Raw genomic sequence first — 24,870 nt, 5'->3', positions numbered from 1 at the left:
TCCCAGCGTGTTATCTGGAGCCATTTTGCGTTTGTTCTTGCTTGGACACTTGAGACGAGTGAGGCAAAAAATGTTTCTGCTGAGCTGAATAATCGATATTTGTCTGGGATCTGAGCCAATAGTTCTGATGATGCCTTTGATATGTAATTTGATGCTCGTCTGTTACGGGTCAGCACCTCTCCCTTGCTTCCGGAAGACAGGACATACATTTGTGACTCTGCAGTTGGTTGGGTCGCACTCTGTTGCATGCGTTCCTGTGTCCTTTTGCTCCCATCTATGTGGCTTTCTGGTATCACCATTAGGGCTGAGTGCAGAGTGGCCATTGAGCAGCTGCCACTCCATGACGGGGGGAGGTGTAGGTATGCCTGGTTGCCGCATACCCAGTACATGTCCATCAGGGCCGCTGTCCCTTTTCTTAGATCTGGGATGGTGAGGGTCTTGTTGCAGTGTTTGTTCGTTCTCATGGGGGTTTTCCCCTCTCCTTTAAAACATAGTTCATAGTTTATTTCGTTCTGTAGTTTGAAGGGTTTCTCAATGGCTGTTACCCAAGTTAGTTTTGAAATGTGCTCCTTCCATACTGGTGTGCATGTTTCTTCTATCCACTGCAATTTCTCTGGTGCCACACCTCTCAGCGTTTCAGCTTTGCACATTACTTCTTCATCCTTCCGCTTGTTGTCCGAAAAAAGTGTCCCTTGTATTACAAAAAATGGTTCTTCCAGACATACCACCCCTGCCGTTTTCGGGAAGCACGTTTTCTCGTTCTGCAGCATTTGAAAAGTAACTCCATGTGCCTGGAAGGTGTTCTTAATCCTGCATAACGGGAGATGAAGGAGACATTGGGCATCTATGATTGGCAACTCTTTGGGTAACAACACTTTGGGTGTACCTGAGGCGTGAGGAATGAGGGAGCAGACATAACAGCTCTCGTTTGTTGTTTGTTTAGCTGTGGCACTCATATCCGCGTACCATTTATTTGTCTGGTGGGGGTGTCGCGGGTCTTCCATTTTATCTAGTCCTAACCCGTAGTACTCATCATACTTCCTCCTCCATGCTTCCCTCTTTCGTCTGTTATTCTTGTTCCTCATGTACTTCCCAACCTCCTGGGCAAGGGACAAACTAGACCCCCCTTTCTCATTCCCGCCCCCCTTGGCCCATGCATCATATAATATTTCGTGTATTGCTAGTAGCTTTTCCTCTTCCTCCCTGACGTTATCTGGCAGGTTGTTTTTTAGTATGGGGGCAGGCTGGCTGGTGGGGGTGTTATACAACCATGATATGGCAGACGGGTTTCGGTCATTTTAACTGTGGGCATTGTAATTAGATACCCCTGGTGGAGACACTGTGTTGTTCTGCATTCCACCCTGTGGCTCTTTTCTTTGTAAGATGACAGCACTGGATGGTGTGGTATGATAACCCCATACAAGTTTAGTTCCGTCCCATACCAAAAAATCACCTTCCCTAGTATTGACACTTGCAGTTGTATTAGTCCCAATAGTGCTGTTAATCCCAGTGCTGTTAATCCCTCCCCCCTCGTTCATCTCGATAGAGATGAACGCTACAAACCATTATGTAACCAGGCCAAATAATAGCATAAAAAACAACGTAATGCATACGGATAGTCCACACTCATACGAATATCTGCATCTTTCATGTATTAATTCTCTCATTCTACTAATTCTATCCGTTGCAGGCTGCCCGTTAGATGCCATGGAAGCTCCTGTTTGAGATATAAAAGTGCATTAAGTGCATGCATGTAAACATTTTGCTGGCACCATCAGTGCCAATATATATTTGACGGGGAATGGAAGCGGGTAGGGATGCGGGGAGGGGTATTCACAGACAAGGGAGTATACAGGTCATTATTTGGTCACTTCATTAATTACATACAAGTCAACAAGATAAAAGAAAAAAAATGTTTTTTTTTTTTCCAGTAACATAAGAATGCAAGTTTCCTCATCAGTTATTCTCCCATTCAAGTCCAGTACTAACACACACACACACGTTCATATTCAGACATTCTGCTCAGTTGCATCGTTTGCTGTTGTCTGTGCCTCCTCATCTACCTCCTCTTGTACATTGCTGTATGCTTTTCGTACATCTGTCAAGTGCACCCAGTACCTCAAGCCCTTCACCTTCACTGCCGTGGGCGTGCAGAATACTACCTCGTATGGGCCATGGAACCGTGGTGCGTTCCATCGACGCACAAAACTCCTGACATAAATCGAGTCGCCCGGCATCAGCTGTAGCTGTTGCTCAGGCTCCGTGACAGATCCTGTTACGTTTCCCTCCTCTCTAGTGAAGGGTGGGGAGAGTTGCTTTGATATCGCGCGCGCTGCCCTTGTCAATTTCTTTAAATAGTCTGTGAACTCATCTCCCAATATTGCGGCGCTTCTGTGAGCATCTGAGTGTTCGCGCAGTGGAGAGTGTGCTGTGTTCATTCATCTCCCAGTCACGATCTCGTGCGGGGACAAATGGTGGTCTTTACTTGGCTGATTTCTCAATTCAAATAGCGCAAGGGGTAGACAGTAAATCCAATTCTTTTTCAATGAAAAGCATAGTTTTGATAACCTGCCCTTTAACAGTCCGTTCATCTTTTCCACTACGCCATTACTTTGAGGATGATAAATCGAACACAATTTATGTTTTATTCCCAATAATGTAGTGACTTCCTTGAAAAGTTTGTTCACAAAATGAGTGCCGTTGTCTGAGCGAATCACGTCACAAATTCCCCAGCGCGGGAACACTTCCCTTACTAGGAACTTGGCGGCGCTTTTGGCATCAGGTCGTGCACAGGGTCCTGCTTCCACCCACCTTGAAAATGGGCACACAACCACGATCATGTACCGGGCGCCATTACACCTTTCCCCCATGTCCGCGTAATCAATATGTAGCTCTCTGAATGGGCCAATGGGTTTTGGAATTGTTCCCCGGAGCGTGCGTAATGTCATTCCTGAATTGTATATCTGACATGTTGTGCATTCCATCGCTAATCGAGATACGTGCTCCTGGAGACAGGGCACAAACCATTCTTCCTGTATTTCTGCTGCGATGTGCTGTCTGGTATTGTGTGCAGGGAAGTGTAGTTGTTGGAACACAATTTCTAATAACTTGACTGGCATTACCACTTTCCCTGAGTTGTTTTGTCGCCACAGTAAGTCTGTTGCCGACTTGCTGCACCCTCGTTTTCGTCTGCACTAGCTCCTTCCTGCAATTCTAGTATTTGTGATATAGGCATCATACTGTAACCGTCTGGGAGCTCTTTGTTCGTCTTGTGCTGTAACATGTACTCACCTGCTTCATATTTCTGAAAATAGGAAGCTTCCTTGGCGGCAGCGTCCGCTGCCGCGTTTCCTAAAGACACAATGTCTGTGTTGGATGTATGTGCTTGGCACTTCACTATTGCTACTGCAGTAGGGTTTTGTAGGGCCTCAATTAACTCCTTTAGCAATTCTGCATGTTGTACTGGTGTTCCGTCTGCCCGTCGAAATCCCCTCCGCCCCCATCTCGCCAGACCCCCATGTACCGTCGTCGTCATGTAAGCTGAGTCTGTGTATATTGTCACTGCACAACCCTTTGCTGCATGTAGTGCTTCTATGAGCGCAATCAGTTCTGCTGCTTGTGCGGAGTAATGTGATGGGAGGCGGTACTGTACTAATGTTTCATACTCACCGTCTTCCAACCTCACCACCGCCATACAGACATGTTTTTCTCCTGTGTCCGCATCAATCGATGCAGACCCGTCCATGAAGTACACTTCCCCCTCGCTCAGAGCGTTCTCACACACCACTGTGTCCTCCCCTCTTTCTCCTATGTAAGTTGCACAATCGTGGTCCTGCATGTCCTCTAGTGTGCATGTTTCTGTAATGTGTGTTGCGGGGTTCACTGTCTTGCATCTCACCACATGGATATTGGCGCTAGACAATATGATCTCATAGGCTGTTGCCCGCTGTGTTGTCAGTGTGCTTTTTGACCTCTCAAGTATTGCAAATAATGAATGTTCCACAAACAATGTCACAGGGCAACCCATTACTATTGTGGCACTTTTCTCAATCGCGAACGCGGCTGCAGCGAGTGATTGCTTGCACGCAAAATGGCCTTGCATCACGGCATCTAAAGTGCCACTGTAGTAAGCTAAAGGCTTGTGTCCTAAGGATGTCTTTTGTGTCAGAACAGCTGTCATTAGTGTTCCTTTGCAGTGTGAGAATAGGTAAAATTCGCGTCCATAATCAGGATTTGCTAGCACTGGAGCGCTTGAAATTAACTCTTTTAATGATTGGAATGATGCGCTCATCTCTACTGACCATTCTATTTGTTTGTTTTCCTGTTGTGCTTCTTTGAGTGCTTGTAGTAGGGGCCTCGTGTATGCTGCATAGTCTAGTATCCATGCTCGGCAATAGTTGCACATTCCCAAGAATTTCTGCATGTCTTTCACTGTTGTGGGTTCTCCTACTGATTTTATAGCTTCTACCCTATCGGGTATTATTCTCTTTCCATCTTTTGATATCAGCTGTCCCAAGTATAAGACCTCTGTCATGCAGTACTGTAGCTTTCCCTTGTCTACCTTGTACCCCTTGTTGGCCAATAGTGTTAGGAGTGTTGTTGAATCTTTTCTGCATGTTTCCTTGTCTTGTGCACACACTAGTAAATCATCTACGTACTGAATGATTGTACTCTCAACTGATAGGTTTCCCAAGTCTTCATGCAATATGCGGTTGAATATGCTTGGGCTCTCACAGTATCCCTGCGGTAATCTGCAGTGTTCATATCTCTTTCCCCCCAATGTAAATGCTGTCAGGTATCTGCTCTCTTCAGCCAGAGGGATTGAGAAAAATGCGTTTTTCAAGTCTACCACTGTGAAGTGTGATGCCGCTTTTGGGATGCTGCATAATATTGATGCAGGGTTCGGGACCAAAGGAAACTCTTTCTGAATTGCATCATTTAGGGGACGTAAATCCTGTATCATCCTCCAAGACCCTCCCTTTGCTTTTTTGATTGGATAGATACATGTGTTGCATGGGGAGTTTGAAGGCACTATTATCCCTTGTGCTAGTAGTGCATTTATTGTCTCTTTTATCCCTTCTTCAGCTTCACGGGACAATGGATACTGTTTCACTCGGGGTAGAATTGCTCCTTGCTTTAGTTTTATTATCACAGGTTGTACTCCATGCAATAGCCCTACATCATGGGGGCCTGTTGTCCACAAATTATTTGGTACGAGTCTCATGTCATCATCAAAAAATGACGGCGGTGCTCCTACCACTGTCATCAGTTAAGCGGGGATTTCCCTAGCTTGAATCAAAATGTCACAGGGCATCGCTATTTCCATTACAATTTCACCATCCCCCTCTGCATCTGAAAAGAGATCCTCGTCTGTTAAGTCTCTTAGGGCGATGTTGGCATTCGTGCACAGTACTGTACGCCACTCACATCCCTCCATATCTAATCCAATCAAAGCTATCCTTTTCGCTGATACCTGTACAGCGTGTAAGTCTAATGATACTACTGACCCTGGTGTTGTGTCGGGGCATACTATGGGGCGAAAGAGGAACTCTGCTGGAATCCTCCAATCCGTTTTTCTCAACTCTGGAATTATGAGGGCCAATGTCTTTAGCCCTTCGATGAACATTTTCTCATATTCCGGCAATCCCCGTACTTCTTGTGTGGTTGTGTAGGCGTGCACTACCAACATTGTACGCAATGGGCATATTCCGGGTGTTGAACACACTATACCTCTCTCAGTGAATGATATGGTCATGTTGAGTTTACTCAGGAGATCCCTCCCTAGTAAATTTATTGGTGAGTGTTCATAGTACAGCAAAGGTGTCTTTACAGTCTTACCCCCCACTGTTACATCCAGTGCTTCTGTGTAAGGAACTTCAATTACAGCCCCAGAGAACCCCTGCGTCTCTAACTTCCGGTTAGATAACGGGAACCCGGCCCCCTCTAATGCATGATTTCTCCGCTCCCGAATCAACCATGAAGATGAACTGCTTGTCTCCTATCTGCGCCCCTACCAATGGTTCCTCTGCTGCATTGTAGGTGGTAGATAGAACTGGACACGCAAGTGTTCTCTGTGGGCTGTCCTATGCGGGGTGCCTCATCGCCCCCCCTTGGTTAAAGGCGCTTCCTGAAACGACTGACATGCCGTTGTAAGGTGCTGGTGTGGGAGCCCCGTTTGCCGCAGTCGCAAAAGGGTTGCCTGGCGTGTATTGCATATTGTCATTGTTTTGTGGGTGGTTCTGTGTTCTATACTGGTGCCCCTGTTGCTGCTCATTATTACCTTGGTCTAGGTTTCTCGGTTGTTGTTGTCCCATTGGAAGACCATATGGGCTCCCCGGGTGGGGATGGCCATACTGTTCTACCTCTTGGAACCCGTTGTTGGGTCTGGCTCTGCACTCCCTAGAGTAATGCCCCCATCTTCCACAGTTCCAGCAACTCCCTTGGGTACCTCTAGGGCCCTGCCATCCATTTCCTCCCATTCCCCCGTATCCCGGTCCACCTCCTCTTCGGCCCCTGTACCCACCTCGTCCCCCTCGAGGGGTCCACTCTTGCCACTGCGGACCTCCACCTTGTTCTTGCTCGTTCCACTGCCGCTGTCCTGCTCCTGCCCAATTAGTTGCCACCCTTCCTTGTATTGCTATCAGCCCCTCCTCCTCCTCATCTCCCTCCCTGCTGTGGGGGAGTGCGGCTACAGCCGCTGCGACCTTCACCAACTTTGTCTGCACCAGTTTCGCTTCGTCTGCCAATCTCCTCTGCGCCACCTCCTTCTCCCTTTCCTTTATTCTCTTACAATGATGCACTATTATACTCTGAATCTCAGGCCATCCCTTCGCTTCGATGCCCGCTATTTTGTCATGCGCCTTTTGCACCTCTTTTGGGAGCCCTCTTTTTATAATGAAGTAAAATAAAGATGTCGATTGGTACCAGGGCGTGCCCGTTTCTGCTCTCCACAGCTCTTGGACCCGAAAAATGTAATCCATAGCCTCCTCCCCGTCATTCATTGCACACTGCATTACTGACTGTAAGTCTGGTGTGTCTGGGAACGTTTCTCGCAAGGCATCCCACACCCTGGCACGCACTGTGTTAAAGGAAGCTCCGTCATGGCGGTCGCAGTCTAATGTTACTCCCGGGAAACCAGCCTTAACCCATACTCTCTCAGCCTGATCCCCCACTGCTGACACGAGCAAGCTCTTCACATCTCCTATTGCTAGGGGTACCCCGGCAGTGTGTTTCTCAAAGGCGTATATCCACTTACTTGCCCCTCCCGATAACGGGGGCAATAACTTTAATAAATTGGCTTTATCCATCTGAGCCCATGGGATATAATTCGGCCTCCCTCCTCCCCTATGTATCAACGGGAGCTGTAGCTTTCCTTTTGTCGTTGCATCTGCACCCGTTTTGGCTGCTGACGTTCCCAGTGATGCCATTTTCCCCACCCTGTTCCTTAATCGTCCTGTCCACTCATCATCCAGTGTTCTCATTGACCATGTACCATCCACCCCTTCACTTCCCCCTCCCATTGCCAGGCTCAATCTGTCGCTTTCCTCCAAATCGTCCCTTATATCACATAGTAGTTCCTCTCTGTCCCCTATAGGCCTATCTTCATTATCAATACCTCCCTCTCGTGTCCCTACTTCAATTATTCGTGTCGGTTCTTCCTCAATTCTGAACAGGATCTCACCCTTTTTCCACCCGTCTTTGAGTGTTCTATTCTCACTCTGCGCTCTAGACGCGCGCCCTGATCGTGCTGCATTAAGTGCTGTTTGTTCACATATGTCTTTTATCCTTGAGAGCTCATCCTTCGCTATTGAGAGCCGTGATTGTAAATCATCTGTTAGCTTTTCTATGTCCACCCTTTGTGTACTTGTCTGGGCTCGCTCCCTTGTACTTTCATATGGTGGGGGTGCCGTTGGTCGGTGAGGGGTAGTAGTTGTCGGGGGAGGCACATAAGTGGGGTCACTGTACCCCTCTGCGGGCACGGGCTTGTTTAATATTGGGTACAAGCTTATTACCTCTACTGGTGGCTCTACATTTGATAATTCTTTAGCATCTTTCTGTATCATCAGTGGATTGTCTGTGGTGGATGGTAGGTCAGAGTTTATTGCTGGTGCTTTAGGCGGTGGTATCTTTTCAAATAACCTCCAGAGATCCAATATTTCCCTCTTATTGTGCAAATGCTTCCCCTTGTATTTTAAACAAATGCATGTAGTTACCATATCCAGAATGCTTTTATCAAATGACCCTCCCTCGGGCCATATCTGGGGTAACCCCTCTGCCTTCAGCTCTGTTATCCATTGGTCATGATATTTCTTAAACCGCTCCGCGTACCCTGGTAGGTTCTTACAAATATGTGATAAGGGTGTTTCGGCCCCCATCTTTGTGCCCTCCTAGGGCTTATGTGTCTCTATGGGTCTGCAACTATACTGTAGATGTATTACCAGTATTATTTTTCGCTTTCTACTTCACATTCAATAATGGGCTCCTTTGCGCTCTTCCCCCTGCCTGCACAATACAAAACTGGCTGTACACCGTTTCTATTCTATCCTCTTTGGGGGGGGGGGGCACGTACAAGAGCAAACCATCAGTGATTTTGACAATATCAACCCGGAAATCAAAAAGGTACACACTCACTTCACCTTGTCATTTTTGTCTTCACTGAGCTTTATCCGGCCACACTTACCATGACCATTCATTTACTATGCATTTATAAACATTTTACACACTCGCAGTACCAAATTGTCATCTGACGCATATGAGGTGCACACACCTCTCTGTAACACTCACAAATCAGGCTGCCCTCCCTTTCCTCCCTAGCCGGCTGTCCCTGTCCGTCTTATTCAGAGATATTGATGCACACATATATATATATTGATCAACTCTTCCCTCTTCTAGTAGAACTCTCTCTTATTTTCTCCCTACAGTTTTGCACTGATCTCACCTTTATTTTCCCCCCAACCTTAAAGAAAAGAATAGAAAAAGGAAATAGCAGTCACTAATATATTCTCCGTGTCTCCCTTTGCCAGACACTTTTAACTTATTATCCTCTTCTTCATATATTCCCAGTACTAGTCAAGATAGCACTATGCAGCGCCGCCTTCCACCCCCTTTCAGGGCTAGGTTCCCGTCACTTTTATCTCTTATTCACCTCTTAATCCTAATGGCCATATGCAAAGGAAAAGAAAAGAAATTTTAGGATGATCCTTAGTGGATCTGCGTACCCCCTTTTCTACCCCTCTTCGTTCTCTGTTCTAGGCTTTTTCCCCCCCTCCCTTTACGATCGCTCGCACTCAATACTCAGGTGCCCGTCTTGAACCGATAGTCTCCGAAACTGGGTCCGTCCAGGCAGTGTTGCCGTCAGCTCAACAGTCAGCCCCGGCTAGCAGTACTCAAAGGGGATTTTTCAACTGGGATCCCGTACCCTCTCTCTTTTGAGTGCGCACTTCTTAGTGTACCGGTCGCCGTTGGCGGGCAGCCTCCCGGAGCCGGCTCACCGTGCGTATCCCTTTTCGACCGGAGATTCTCGTGCCAAAAGGGGACGGTAGTGTTAGGTCGGGAAAAAATAATAGTAATAATCACGCTTTCGGGGTCACCACTGAAGGCATGCGTCCCCAGCCAGCACGATCCTCCCCGCAATGAGAGACAATGAAGGACTCTCCCAAGTTGGGAATAAAGCCAAGACAGAGTGCGGGTGAGCTTAAATGGGAGTTTATCAATCAGAATAGGGCATGCAAAGAACTCTGCAAACTCCGAGAACGCTCTATCTGACAATAGCAAAGACAGGCGTATTTATTTACAAAAAACGTCATAAGAACCTACACACTATAGGGGGCACAAGTTCGATGGGATTGGGTGGCGATGACTAACTATAGGTACTGCTGCGCTGTGGTTGGCCTTGGCTGGAGGACGTCACTGGTCAGCCTCGTGGGCTGGGCTGGGCCTGGCAGGTCGGCTGAGTTCATCCGGGCGGTGGTGTTGTGCCATTGTGGCCAGTGTCAGAGATGAATGTCTTTTCCTGACTTGGTTGCCCTATGCCATGCACACCGCAGTCATTCAATTTTGCAATATTATCTTCTTTAGTAAATCTTCCAATAGGTTATTCTACAGGTTAATGCAACACAGGAGGAATGCACCTTGTAAGGGGTGTGATGGTAATACGTCAGGACATGGTTACCAATGTCCTGTTGACCGGGGCCATAGGTCGAGGGGCTAAGCTTCATGGCCTGGGACGGGTGGTACAGATCTTTCTGTCGTGTTAGAAGTTGTTATGGATGTGCCGCTGTGTGTTGTCAAAGTATTGGGTGTCCTGATTGCACAGGGCCATAAGTCTAAGATGATCCGGTGGGTTGTGGGGTTTACGAGGGGGCTCCTTTGGAAGTGTGTGTGTTCAGGCCGAGGTTTACTGCTGTGCTGTAAATAATGCAGGTGGCGGGCCGTGGCCTTGGGTGCTGCAGAGGGGGCTACAAATCTTTGAAGCGGCTCCAGTCTGGTTGGGGGAGGTGGAGCAGCGCGGCGCGGGCCTCTGCTCTCATGTTTGGCAGCCTTCGCAGGGTGGGAGGGGAAATGGCCTTGCGCATATTCACAAAAAGGTATCTTCCTCGTATGTTGCCAACTTTAGGTAAAACATCACAACCATTTGAACACTCTGTAATACTTATTCAAATCACTTTAAAACATGCATTTCAACTTGGCTGGATGTGTCTTGATTATATCCAACCTGAGTACCTTATTCGTACACTATATTTTAACAATTACAGTATTTAGTTATATGTATATACATTTGCAGTCAGTGAGGTAGTGTTAAGGTTGGTGGAGTACATAGAAAATGACCCGCCACTGTACGTGACGGTGGTGGCACATGTGGGGCCTAGACATGCACACATGACAAACGCATTCTCGCGCATCCTTCACATGAGCCCTCTGTATGGTTACATTCGTCTTCTCGTGCACTCTAGCAGCATTAGTTTGGTTATGGTGCAAAACCATGAAGTGTAAGTTTCCCAGTGATACACGTAACAAATAGATCCCTGGAACGCTCCTTCATTATTAGTACCCAACTGCAATGGTGTGGGCTCGCCATTGCTTATATCATGGAAGCATGCTTTCTTATGTTTATACATTTTACAGGTTTTTGTAATATAAGAGATTTTGTGGAGAAAAGCATACTTTGCAAGTGGTCTTGGCATTAATATGTAGAGACTTTCTGCCATCTGATGACCATTTTACTGTTCTTTTCATAGCCCAGGCCCGCTGGCCGGGTCATGCTGGGAGCGATGATACACTGCGGAAGGTGAACTGTTACAATGTTAGTGTATTACGCTAGCTCATGTTGGTTTTGTTCGTGGGAACGGGCTCGCAGCGGATCTGCCATGGTGCTGCGGCGACAGGGATAACTGAAACTTTCCGATGGTGGGGGCCGCACTACAGTGCGCTGAGCTCACACCATCTTTAGTAGACAAAATGGTTTCTGAGGCCTAGCTAAATTCAATATGTGCGGGCAATGTTCTCAGCAGGTGAGCCACCCACCACCTGGGCCCTGGTGGTAGGAGGGGACACACGATGAGCCATGGCCCTCACCTGGGGTGGAGGTGTAGGCAAGGGGGGTCTTTCGGACCACTCCTCCCCTACAGGCTGCATCACACACTATCACCGGTTGGCAAACTGACCGCTGCCCGGCCGCCCAACAGCCCATTGCACCAGAGCGATCACTGCGACAATGGCGTTCCTGTCTGGTGTGCCCCTGTTGGACATCTGCAGGGCTGCTATGTGGCGGTCCACGCACACCTTCACAAGATTTGACTGCGTCGACAGAGATTCCAGAGTGCAGTACGTGGTGGGCAGAGCAGTGCCAAGCAACCTGTTCGCTTAAAGGTGAGCCTGTTCCATAGGAAAGAGTATTTGCTTCTGTTGAGCCTTGCTACCTCCCATGGTTGTTTAATGTTGTACTGCTATGTATTCTTTATTCATGAGCATGTGATCCCTGCCAGACCCCATGCTGGAGAAGGAACAAGTTACTTACCTGTAACTATTGTTCTCCAGCATGGGTCGGGCATGGATTCACATGCAAACCCTCCCTCCTGCCCCTCTACGGCTCTTCTTGGTCATACTTCCACTTTACATGCTACCAGGAGGGGCTTGGGGAGAGGGCAGTCATTGGCTGGGGGCAGTATGACCCGGAGCATAGTTACAGGTAAGTAACTTGTTCATTCTTTGGAAGCGGGGATCAGTGACAATTCCTCGTGGCTACGGAGGATTCAGTTTTGGTAACCTGAGAGAAAGACACTATCGCCAGTAGCTGATTGTTTGCAGAGCGTTCAGGTTCTAAAGCGCCATTGCACTAAAAGCAAAACCATCTAGAAGAATGGCAAAGTAAACCGTGCGATGATGAGCAACAATGTAACGAAGAAAAGAGCAGACAGAAAGAAACAATCATCTTCCATATAAGCAGTTGTTTCCTTATAAACACAATCTATTTATTTTAACAGCTCCAGTTCCCGTTTGTACAGGCTTTACTTCTTTGGGAGCACTGGCTCTACCATACATTTCTGAAATTTGTATTTTTTTGAGGAACCGCCCCACTGGAAACAAGGGTACTTTGGAAGATCAGGCAGTGTATTTTCTGGCTTTCCTGAACCTGGTGATATTCATGTTTGTAAAATATAATGTTCCCTTGAATGCACCTTTCAAGGTGATGAAGCGAGTGTCAGTAGCTGCTTTTACCACCACTTTCATTCCCCCTCCCACTCCGGGCACTGACTCTCACACAACACATCCCTTGCTAGCTTTCACTTCTCCATCGCCAACACCCTGGACCAGGGGTGTTGCTAGGTCTGGAAATGATATGGAGCTAAGCTAATGTCGGGTCTAGTGGGACTCTGGGCTAGCTAGCATTTTGGTTGTAGCCCCTGAGCTTCTATCTGGAGCTACAACCAAGAGACCCGGGGCTGTAGCCCCCGCAGCCCCCCCTAGCAACGCCTCTGCCCTGGACATCATTGCCCATGTCATGATCATCTGCTTGAAGTCTGCCTCCAAGCGCAACACCTGGTATGACTCCGACCTAGCCTCTCTGAAACGCAAGTGCAGAGTTGCCGGGCGGAAGTGGCATGCTTCGGGCACATCCTCAGACAGATTGGCCTGCTGTCTGCTCCAAACGCAATACATAACTCTCCGTCCGCTCGAAGAAGGCCTATATCCATGCCTACATATCTGGGGCCACTAACAACGCAGCTGAACTGATCAAAATCTACAACGAGCTCACTGATCTTTCTGCATTCTCCACTTATCCTCTGCTCTGCCATCCCTCTGCACTGGCCTCTAACATCATTACCAAAACACAGGACATCCTGTCCTCACTCTCCTCTACACTCCTACCTCACCCGTTTTCCGGCCTCCCTTGGCACCCCTCTGCCTTTCCCTCCTACTCTGCTCTTTCTCGCCCATTGCACCGGATGAGGTCTCTAGGCAAATACTCTATGAAAGCCTCCTCCAAACATGTATTCCCCTGCTCCTCCAGAACTATCAAGGGCAGAATTGCCTCCCTTGCTCCAGCCTTGGTGGACTTCTGCAATCACTCCTTTGCCACTGGCACCTTCCCACTACTCCTCAAGCGCTCCCTTGTGTACACTCTCCTGAAAAAGCCTTCTGCGGACCCCTTCTGCCTGGCTAATTACCGCCCTATCTCCATTACCCCCTTCCTGGGCAAACTCTTGGAGAAGCTGGTCATCATCCAGCTGGTCCACCACACTGAGTCTGTTGCTTGTCTCCACAACCACCAGTCTGGTTTCAGAGCAGCCAGCGGCACAGAAACTGCTCTCCTGAACACCTGGGAAGACTTCCTCTCAAATCTCGATTCCAACTCCCCTTCCAGTCTCATCCTTCTTGATCTTTCCTCTGCCTTTGACACGCTCAATAATGCCACCCTTTTAAAATCAGCTCTGTGATACCCTTGGCATCACAGACCTGGCACTGGACTGGTGGACCTCCTTCCTCTCGGACCGACCATGCCATGTTCAACTGGGCCCTTTTCTCTCCTCCATCACACTCCACCTGCAGCGTCCTTCAGGGCTCTATCCTCTCGCTGTGGCTCTTCAACATGTTCCTTCCCCTCTGGCCCATCTGATCTCCGCCTTCACTCCTCACTTCCAGTGTTATGTGGATGACATGCAACTCTCCTTCAATTGTCCCTCCACTGCCTCCTCTTCTTCCTCTCTCATTCCTGACTGTCTTACTGCTATTCATACATGGTGTGCTGCTAACGATCTCTGTCTTAATGCCAGTAAAACCGAGATCCTTCTCATTGGGAACCCAGCTCCCTCTTTCCCTCTGGCTGCCCCTCCAAGGGTCCCCTTCCCTTCTTGTGAGGCAAAAAACATTGGTGGTATCTTCTCCTCTCTCTCCTCCACTTACACCTCCTCAGAGGCATTCTCTCCTTCCTCACCTTCCCCCAGAAACTCAACATCTCCAGAGCTCTTGTCCTCTGAAGGCTGGACTACTGCAACATCCTCTTCCGCAATCTGCCTTTATCCTCCCTTTGCACCCGTCAACTAATCCAGAACAGGATTGCAAGACTTATCCTTGGCCTCAAGCCCAGGGAACTCATCTCTCCAGCCCTAACATCTCTCCAATGGCTCCCGATTGAAACACAATTTTCTGTATAGGCGCATTATAAAGACCCAATAAATAAATTAAATAAATGAAGTTGAAAAGTTACAAGAGTATACATTCTAGAATATCTCATGGACTTTGCGTTGGTTGGGGGTTTATCAATGAAGGAAGGTACAAAACGGGTCTAGAATTGTGTCCCTAACTACTGTTCATGATGAAGGGAACTAGAGGTTCAAAGTCTTTGCTCTTAGTGCACAGCGCAATGTTCTTTAGAAAGATTAATTGTATTGCTAGCAAATTAAGGGATTGCATCATGTACACTAGCTGACATTCTACGACTTAGGTGTGTTTCTTTTGTTTGTAAATTATGTTTTGGTCTCTTCACTTAGGCTGACGAGCCGATGGGAGATTATGCAGCAATGGATGATGTTTTACAAGGTAAGCCATATGAAGTTTACATAAAAGTATGAGTTTTTTCTACCCATTACAGCTTTCATGTAGCCATTTGCTTTGCCAACGTCTGTGAATTGACTTGGAATCCGTGGTAAAATATAATGCTTTCAAAATCTCACATACACCATTGTTAACAGCCCCTGAAAATGAGGCTATTTTCTGTGTCAATCGGAGATTTTCTCCTCATCAGAATTTCTCACGGTGCCAGAGTTGCACTGACTTTACCCCTTTCAGCAGTCTTCAGTTAGATCCTTCAGTGCACTTTGCTGGACGAGTGTGTAAGAATATGATGTTTCTTGAGTTTCTAAGGCTCACTGCATTCTTTCCGAAGAGTTAATTGGGAATCTTAAAAGGTGAGATGTATCCGTTTCAGTGTTTATGCTCATCAGGGGCACATGAGTGTGGCAAAAGAAGGGCCCAACGCGGAATTAGATTGCTGTCTGTACCATTCTATGCTATTAACATCTGCAAACCTTGCCAAAGTGTCCTGTAGAACATTGAATGTGTCAAGATGGTCCTTTATTACACAAGCTCTTAAATATTAAATCTCGGTATGCTCTTTCAAAGCTAGAAACGGGAGCTCGGCCAGTGCCTTGAAAAATGCTGTAAAATCATGCCTCCTCTTGAAGCAGAAATGGCTCTATAAACCCTAGAAATGACCTCTTCAATTCTACTTGTATCTCGTCTTTAGTTTTTGCTTCCCTTCAAAATCCCTCCAAAACTCTGTAGCTGCCCAAGCAAGCATGGGTTTTAGATATGTGCTTCAATTACTCCTACGTCCCGCCCTCTTTCCTCCCTACTTGTGGGACATTCCGTCCTTCGGGACGGGACCGGAGCACTTTTGTTAAAAAGCATCAAAAATGAAATTGTGTTGTCATTCTCTATTTACGCGCAGATGCATACTCGGCCGTAACGCTGCCCTCCTGAGCTCCGTCCTGCGCATCGGTCTTCAGTCATTTTCTCCACGCGGTCTGGGCTGGACGCACTTGCATCACCGAGAAATTGTTCTTGTTCCCATTCCCATTGTCCTTCTGTACTGCTCCGGTTCTGCAGTCGCTTAGTCCTCCGTCTATGCCAGAGCGTCTGGGATTGGTGTCCTGTTCTTCATGCGAACGTCTCTTCGCTAGGGAGGATCCCCTTCTCTCTGCTTGGAGTGTCTCGGGCCGGACCACCGCTGGGATTTGTGCTTCTACTGCGATTCCCTTTCCGTCCGTGCACGGAAAGGGAATCCAACGCTGTCTTCTTCTGTGGGAGGACGTCTTTCAGCATGTTCCTCCACCTCATCTTCAGCTTTTCATCGACAAAAAGAGACGCCTGGTAAGTTCATTACTTTTTAGGGATCCCTGACCGGGGGACTCCTTCCTGGGATCTTCTCGGTCTGGCAGGGGCTTGAGCAGCTCTACCACCAGGGTTTCCCCTGAGATGCCTCGCAGGCCTGATAGGCGTACCAGAGTTTTCTCCGAGGGTTCCCACATTGGACCTGCCAAGACCGGACCACGTTCCTAGGTTCACCTGTCAGGTGCTAAACTTCAGCCCAGTTCATCTTTGGCTTTGGACACCGGGGTTCTGTCCGAGGTCTCAGTTTCTGGAGCTTTCCACACAGACACCGGTGCACGCCCTGAGGCCTCCTTTTCTGGAGCTTTCTGTATCAAGCCGTGGCTTGAGGCCTCTCGCGAGGAAGCTACACATAGCGGGACGAAACCTGAGGTTCCTCTTTTTGAGGCTAAGGTCTGTACCGACAAAACTGAGAGACCTGCTCCTAAGGTCTTGTCTGTAAGGGTGATTCCTCAGCATTACCGCACTCAGGGTCGCAGTGATACCGGTTCTGTCGAGGGGGCAAAAAGGGCGGTCATAGATCGTAACTCCTCTGTTACCGACTTTGTCAAGGTTCTTCCTCTGGAGGCTAATTTTGGGGCCACCTCCAAGATGTCCAGTAAACATCCAAGAACCCCCAGTACCGGCTCTGCCGAGGATTCTTGTGTCAAGGCTAAGGTGTTACTTAAGTCCCTGAGGAGACGGTTGCCTCATCTGCACATGTGACGCAGTTCTCTTCAGGCATCGACAAAATGGCGGCCCACCCCTCGTGGTCCACGGCGTCCATTTTGGATTCTTCCCTTACACCTACGTTCTCGACGGCGGGTGCTGGGAATCTTATGTTTGGGGCTTAGCAGCCTTTTTCACCTCAGGTGAAAGGTAAAAATCTGTTCCGCGCTTCTTTTGACTAGCGTGCTCGGGTGCCGCTGCCACATACTGTCTCGCTTCCGCCTACTTCTGCTCCACTGGTCCATGCGGACCCGATTGGTGGTGGGCCTTCCTGGCAACCATCCTCAGTCCATTAGTGGGGTTATGCCCCATATGAGAGGCCGCTGCCTACCCCAGCGCCTAAACCTTCATCAGAGGATGTATTTTTCGGGAAATTTCAGAGGCTCATGCACTCTGACCCTATGAAGAAGGATTTTAAGGGTCTTTTCAAGGAGATCTACCCTGGACCTCTGCCTCCACCTTCCACTCTGACAGCTCCAGCAGCGGTACCACCTCTTCATCTTGGTATGCCTCCAGCTCTTCCTCCCCTACCCCCGGTGTCTCCCATAGAGAAGACACCGATAGAACGGGATAGCACTTTAAAACCTGCAGCAATTTAGCCGTCTGCTCCCGATTCGCTGGGTGACCCTCCAGCAGATCAGGATAGCAATGAGCAGCCACGCTCTGTTAGAGCATTCCATGACGGGGTCCTGGATATGATGGCCCACCTCGACATTCCAGTACCTGAGGCCCCCGCTCCGCAGGAGGGGGTGCTTTCGAGAGCATTTACCTGGTCACCACAAGAGCGCACCTGCCTGTTCCTCCAGAAGGACGTTTTGGCTGAGGCATGCAAGGTCCACCAGGCTACATATCAATAAGAGAATTGATGCTCGTTACAGGCTCCACCCCTCTGAGGAGATAGCCTTGGCATCTTGTCCGCTCCCTTCCTCGACGGTGGTAGCTGCGACCACGCTTCAATCCAAGCTGGCCTCTACGGCTGCTGCTCAGATTCTCTCCAAGGAAGATAAGATTCTGGACTCTTTGGGCAAGAAAGTCTTTGCCAATTCAGCACTGCAACTTCGTCAAGCAAGTACCGAGCTGATCCTGGCAGCAACTAATATGAAGCTGTGGAAGGAGTTGGCTGATTTCCAGGAGTGTATTCCTGCGGATAGGCTAGAGGACTTCAAAGCCGGTTTGTCGGACACCAGGGTGTTGGCACAAGATCTCCCGGAAGCTGCGGGCCACCATGTGGATACCTTGGCTCGGGGCCTGATGGTGGAAATTGACACCTCCTGCCAGGCGTTTCTCCATGCGACGATGTTTTTGAAGGAGATACAAGATAAAGTTCTGGACCTTCCTTTCGATGGCAAGGAATTGTTTCATTCTTCTACGCATGACAAACTTACAAAAAGACCAAGGCGAGCACCCAAACTGCCAAATCTTTGTCGGTCCTGGCTAAGGCCCCTTATACACAGAGGTCAGGGTATCAGTCTCGATCCTTCTCTGGCTTCAGGGGATTTCAGGTCCACCGGGCGCACCGAACTGAACCTCCGGTTGGGGGCACCCATCGAAAGCAGCAACGTGGTCAGTTTTTCTCTCGCCCATCAGCCTCCTCTCCACGGGCAAGTAGTCTCCCTGCCGACAAATCTGCAAAATGATATTTTTTGTCGGTCGCACGAGATTCCGGTGGGAGGACGAATCTCGTCTCATCTGGAGGCGTGGCAGACAATCACCGAAGACCGCTGGGTTTTGTCAATCGCTCAGGTGGGTTTTTGCTTGCCCCTCCCCTTCCTCCCTCCTCCTTCAACCCTCCCTTCCAACAGACCGGGACACCCTCCCTCAGAGCCGAGGATCAGAAGCTACTAGACCTCAGGGCGGTGGAACCTGTTCCCCTCGGGGAACAAGGGGAGGGCTTCTACTCTTGTTTGTTCACGGTGCCCAAACCCAACCAGGCTGGCCTGCGCACCATCCTCTACCGTTCAGAGTTCAACCTTTCTCTTCCCCAAGAGAAATTCAAGATAAAGTCTTCTCTACAGAAGGGTGACTGGCTCAGTGTAGTGGACCTTCAGGACGTTTATATGCACATCCTGATATGGAGGCTGCATCGAAAATATCTGCGGTTCTCGCTGGGAGGGGAGCACTTCCTGTTCTGTGTGCTCCCTTTTGGTCTCAGCTCGGCACTGCGTGTCTTTACGAAGATGTCAGACTTCGCAGCTTTCCTTCGACTGCAGGGTGTTCATGTCTATCCTTATTTGGATGACTGGCTCCTACGCAGCCCTTGTCCGCTGAATGCTTTGAGCAATCTCCAGTCTCTCCTCCAGCTCCTGTTCAATCTTGGGCTGTCGGTGAACTGGTGGAAATCTTCCATGACGGTCTCCCAAGACCTGATCTTCCTGGGTTTCTGTTGTAACACGATATACTCCAGAGTGTATTTGACAGCGGACAGGATTGCAGATCTAATCGCCACGTGTCCGCTTTTCATCCAGTCAGAACACATGACGGCTTGGTGGTTCCTGAGGCTTCTGGGCCTCATGACCTCATGCGTACTTGCTCTTCCTCTTGCTCATCTCAAAATGAGGCATACGCAGCTGGCTCTTCAGAGGTCTTGGTGTCATTCTTCGGAATCGGATTCCAAGATGATCACAGTTCCATCCTACATGACGGACCTTCTGTGGTGGACTTCGAGCGACAATCTAACAGTGGGGGGCCTCCTTCCAGGAGCCCTGCCCACAAGTCACGATTACCACGGACTCCTCCCTTCTGGGGTAGGGCGCGATGCTGGATCATTTCCAGGTTTTCAATCTATGGATGCCGCAGGACAGGCAGTTTTACATAAATTGTTTGGAACTCCTGGCTGTATTTCTGGCGCTGAAGGCTTTTCAACCATCCATCACGAACCGGGTGGTCCGCGTCCACACAGACAACTCAGTGTCAATGTTTTAGATCAATAAGTAGGGTGGTACCAAGTCACTATCTCTTGTGGATCTTGCCATTCAGGTTTGGGAATGGGCCATCCAGCACAGCATTCGGCTGCTGGCGGTACACATTCCGGGGCAATTCAATGTGACTGCAGACTCACTCAGCCGACAGACAGCGGCCAGCTACAAGTGGGAACTGAACATGGAGGTCCTTTCCACCATCTTTCGCCAATGGGGCACTCCAGAAGGGGACCACTTTGCGACTGCGACAGACAGGAAACTTCCTCTCTATGCTTCCAGGAACGGTCTCAGGGCCTCCTGTCTAGGGGATGCTCTCAGGTTCTGTGGCACAACATGAAGGGTTATGCTTTCCTGTCTCTTCCTCCGAGTCATCGGTCACTCTGCAAGCTCAGGAATACATCGAATTGCATTCTCCTGTTCATAGCTCCTTGGTGGCCAGCCAGATTCTGGTTTTCGGAACTTCAGCATCTGTCGATTTGTCCTCCGATCAGGCTGCCGTTGAATCCCAACCTGCTTCACCAGTGTGATCAGCAGATGTGGCACCCCACAATCCTTCAAGTTGGTGGCATGGTGCCTGAATTCAAATCCTTAGCACAGATTAACCTGTCCGAGGACAATATGCTCATTATCCAAGCGGCCAGGAAGCCCTCTACGAGTTCTCAGTATAGGAGCAAGTGGCTCTGTTTTTGTCATTGGTGTTTAGCTAAGCAGCTGGACCCCAGACATGCTACGATTGACACTACCCTTTCGTTCATTTTGCATCTGCCAGCTTCGGGCATTCATGTCTTGTCTTATAGGACTACTTGTCCACTGACAGCTGTTCCTTTTCTTTGACGAACCCAGTCATTAAAAGGCATTTCACATTTTCCACCTGTTCGCAATCGTCATCCAAAGTGGGAGTTAAATGTGATTCTGACCGCTTCATGCCATAAACTTTTTGAACCGATGGCTACAGCGGATCAAAAGTACCTTTCATGGAAGGATGCCTTTTTGATTGCAGTGACTTCGGCAAGGCAAGTAAGCAAGCTTCAAGCTTTGTCCATGGAACATCCGTTCCTTACCTTCCATAAGGATAAGGTTGTGCTCTGCACTCATCCTTCTTTCCTCCCTAAAATAGTGACTGATTTTCATTTAAATCAATCTATCTCATTACCAGTTTTTTTCCAAACCTGGCCTCGGATGCCGAGAGAGTTTTGCACAATTTAGATGTCAGGCGAGCTCTGAAGTTCTATCTGGACAGAACAACCGAACTCCGGAGCTCCTCCCAACTCTTTGTTACTTTTGGAGATCCGAAAGGAAAACCTGCTTCAAAGGCTACTATCTCCCGCTGAATTGCCTCCTGTACTTCAGAAGCGTATACAATTCAGGGCCTTCAATCTCCGAAGGGCATTCATGCCCAACTTGTTCGTGGCAAAGCGGCTGCTGTTGCCTTACAAAAATATGTCCCCTCGGAGACCATTGCCAAGGCAGCTACGTGGGCTTCCCCCAATCTGACTATGCGTGTCCCCCTCGGATGGCTAGCAACGTTGGACACCCAACTTCTGATTGCCCCTCTTTGATGAGCGCATAGAGGGTGACACGATGCAGCGTTGAACAGACTGTTCTGGTGAGGTTCCTCCCTGCACATTGCATTATTGGGCAGTAGAGCTGTTTAAAATTGCGGGAGCACACTACACTGTATTGTGCAGTTTGAATTTCGTTTAAATATCAACTGACCTATGGTGGTGAACACTGGCGATTCCCCTCATTGAACTGAACTTTAGGATACCAATTTGAAGCTATCAGGCTGCTGCCTGCTGAACTCACTGGCTGGAGTTCTGGTGGCAGGCTGAGCGTGATAAGTGGCTACGCCTGAGCATGGCGAGTTTAAAAAAAAAAAAAATGTTTTATTTTTTTGAATGGCGCACCAGTCCCGACGGTATCTGGGCGCAAAGACGATACAAGTATACTTTCATCATAAGCTTACAATATTTACAACATAATACAGAGAAACAGTTACAGTGTCTGAATACATAGTGTGCCTATACATATATATAATGCAGTTGCATGTTCTTGCGAGACATTGCATATATACTTTCAATATGAAGTTATAGTGATTACAGCAATAATACAAGAATAGTATCAGTGGTTATATACATGACAAATTACAGCATGTTTACAAAATATTTCAGAAATTATATACATTCGGTGCATGATATAGTAAAAAGAAGTAAAGGAGTGTCCAGCCTTAGGGTGAGTCATTGGTCCTTGGCTATGAGCCAGTTTAGGGTGTTACGTCTAAAGTTAGGGAAGGATTGGTCCGCTCTCAAGGAAGGAGGGAGGGCATTCCAATACTGTGCTGCCATAACAGGGAAGCTTCTGCCTCCCCCCCCAGCTTTTTTTAGTTCAAATCTAGGCACAAGTGTTGCTGGCCAACCGTTGAGGTTGTTGGGTTTTTGGCGGTTAGGGGGTTTATGGTTTTGTTTGTTCTGCCTTACTGACTCGGTTGCCTCCAGAAGGCATTGATCATGGATGGAACAATAATAACCGGTGCACTCACTACAGTGGTGATGCATTTGGGACTGTGCGGTGAGTGGTGGGAGCAGCTCTGTGATTCGATTGGTACTTCATGGTGAGCATGGTTGGTGGGTGAGAGAGGTGTCCTGGTGACATGCGCTTAAGATTGTCATTTCATGGCAGGGGGCTTTACAGTGGCTACCTGGCCTCAATAGCTTCATCAAAAGGAACAGGATGCTGACTTACCTATGTAGACATGGGGTTGGGTTGGCATTATTGCAGGAGATGCACCTTACGGAAGATATACAGAAAGCGGCTGCCAGGAAATGTGGAGTACACTCTGGGCTCAGTACATTCTAGAGGTGTCTTATTATGCATAGTGCAGACAATGCCTTTTCGGGTCCTGCAGGTCAAGAAAGATGATGTAGGCTTGTGTATAATTAACACATATGCCCTTAACTACGACACCACTACCTTCTTTCGTTCTTTGTACGCTAGGCTTGCCCCTTATAACGGCTGTATTTGGATTTGGGGTGGCCACTTTAATTGTACACTCAACCCGGTATTGGATGGGTCTGATTGAAAATATCAGAAGCCGTCTCTGCCAGCTAAGGTGCTGGGCCTTTCAGTTAGTAAATATCTAGAGGGTCATACATGGGTATACTCAGGGTTATTCACATTATTTGGTCCTGCAAGCGGTGAACTCCCAAATTGATTGTGTTCACAGAGACAGAATCCATCAGAGAATTCATGTGGCTCACTATAGGGTGCATTTCCTCTCCGACCATACTCCGCTCTTTCTCACTTGGCAGTGCGTTCCACCCAGACCCTCCATTGCTACGTGGAGACTAAGAGCGAAGGCGCAACATGATGAGACTTTCAGGGAATACATGAGGGATATGATAGCACGTTACTTTGAAACTAATACTGACAGCGTGGAGACTGTGAGCACATTGTGGGAAGCCTTGAAGATAGTGGTTGGAGGGGAAGCGATGGGTAAGATGGGGGGCATTCAGAAGGATCTTTTGCAGAACCTAGCTAGGGCGGAGGCTGAGCACAAGGTGGCAGAGCTTAGAAACATGGGCATTGAGGCAGTAGCCCAGGACCTGACCGAACTGTGGCAGCAGTGCATAGCGGAATGGGAGAGGCTAGGTACATTTAATTACGCCAAGTACACAGAGTGCATGAGGGTGGTGACAAGCCGGGATGGCTACGGGCATGGCTCTGCTGGAATGAGGTGCAGAGGGGGCTGATTAGCACCATCAACAATGAATGGGGTGTTACTTGGAGGGCACAGAGTGAAATTAATGACCCCTTTCTCAGATACTATAGCTCCCTGTACTCCGAAGACACTCGTGGGTGACTCTGATGTTAGAGAGGCCTTGTCATTGATTAAACTGCCTTGACAAGACAGGGTGGTTGCGGATGCTTTGGACGCCCCGATCTCTGTGGAGGAACTAAAGTTCACCACGCCCTTCAGGCAAAACACCTGGTCCGGATGGACTACCAGGCACGTTTTACAAAGAATTTGCAGGGGAGCTAGTGCCAATGCTCTTAGAGGTGCTACAAGAGGCATATGAGGTGGGTTTGCTCTCCCTGAGTCTAAGAGAGTCCCATTATACCTATACTTAAGCCCAATCAACCACAGTTAGAATGTGTCTCCTAAAGGCCTTTGTCCATGGTGAATCAGGACAACAAAATACTAACAGCTCTTTTAGCAAACAAACAGGTTGAGGGGAGTTATAAGCAATTTGATAAATGAGGACTAGGCAAGCTATGTCCCTTGGCAAAAGCACATCGTGGAACCTGAGGCGATTACATCACATCATTGATAGGACAAGGTCCCTAGAAGGACCACTATGGGCTTGCGTCGTTAGACGCCATCAAAGCATTCGACTCTGTCCGATGGGACTGGCTACATGCTACCCTGCAGTGGTTTGGCTTTGGGAGTGGATTCCTGAGGTGGGTTAAGCTGATCTATACTGAACATAGAGCTAGGGTGAAGACCGTCTGACATAAATCTATGGGGTGGGAGCTTAAGAAGGGCACTAGAGAGGGCTGCCCTCTATCCCCAATGCTTTTTATTCACGTAATGGAGCCCATTGCAGTGTTCCTCAGAGAGGAGTTTGTTGATGCTGGCATTCATATTGATGGGGTGGCGCATGTGATCTCCATGTATGCCGATCACATGCTGCTTTACATATGCCGACCTGAAGAAATACATGTTAGATGCCCTAGACCGGTTTGCTGAACACTCTAGCATCACTGTTAGCCGGAATAAGTTGTACCAGTTTCCGTTGGTGGGTCTGCAGGGACGAAGTCGTGACCGGCTTCCCTCTCTGGACCTACAATGGTACTC

At 48.4% G+C, this 24,870-nt stretch overlaps 1 protein-coding gene across 1 annotated transcript in view; it reads left to right on the top strand.

Annotated features, from left to right (window-relative positions):
* The window catches only part of USP48 (ubiquitin specific peptidase 48), a 1,688,863-nt gene that overhangs the window by 1,608,595 nt on the left and 55,398 nt on the right, over positions 1–24,870 (top strand). Inside the window, exon 25 of the mRNA XM_069610955.1 lies at positions 14,991–15,039. Coding sequence (XP_069467056.1) covers positions 14,991–15,039 — 49 coding nt within the window. The remainder of the gene's footprint in view (positions 1–14,990; positions 15,040–24,870) is intronic.

Source organism: Ambystoma mexicanum, chromosome 8 (assembly GCF_040938575.1).
Source record: "Ambystoma mexicanum isolate Mex_15411 chromosome 8, UKY_AmexF1_1, whole genome shotgun sequence".
In the NCBI taxonomy this organism is placed as follows: domain Eukaryota; kingdom Metazoa; phylum Chordata; class Amphibia; order Caudata; family Ambystomatidae; genus Ambystoma; species Ambystoma mexicanum.
The sequence above is the reverse complement of the archived record's forward strand: the minus strand, read 5'-3'. Positions and strand labels throughout refer to the sequence as shown.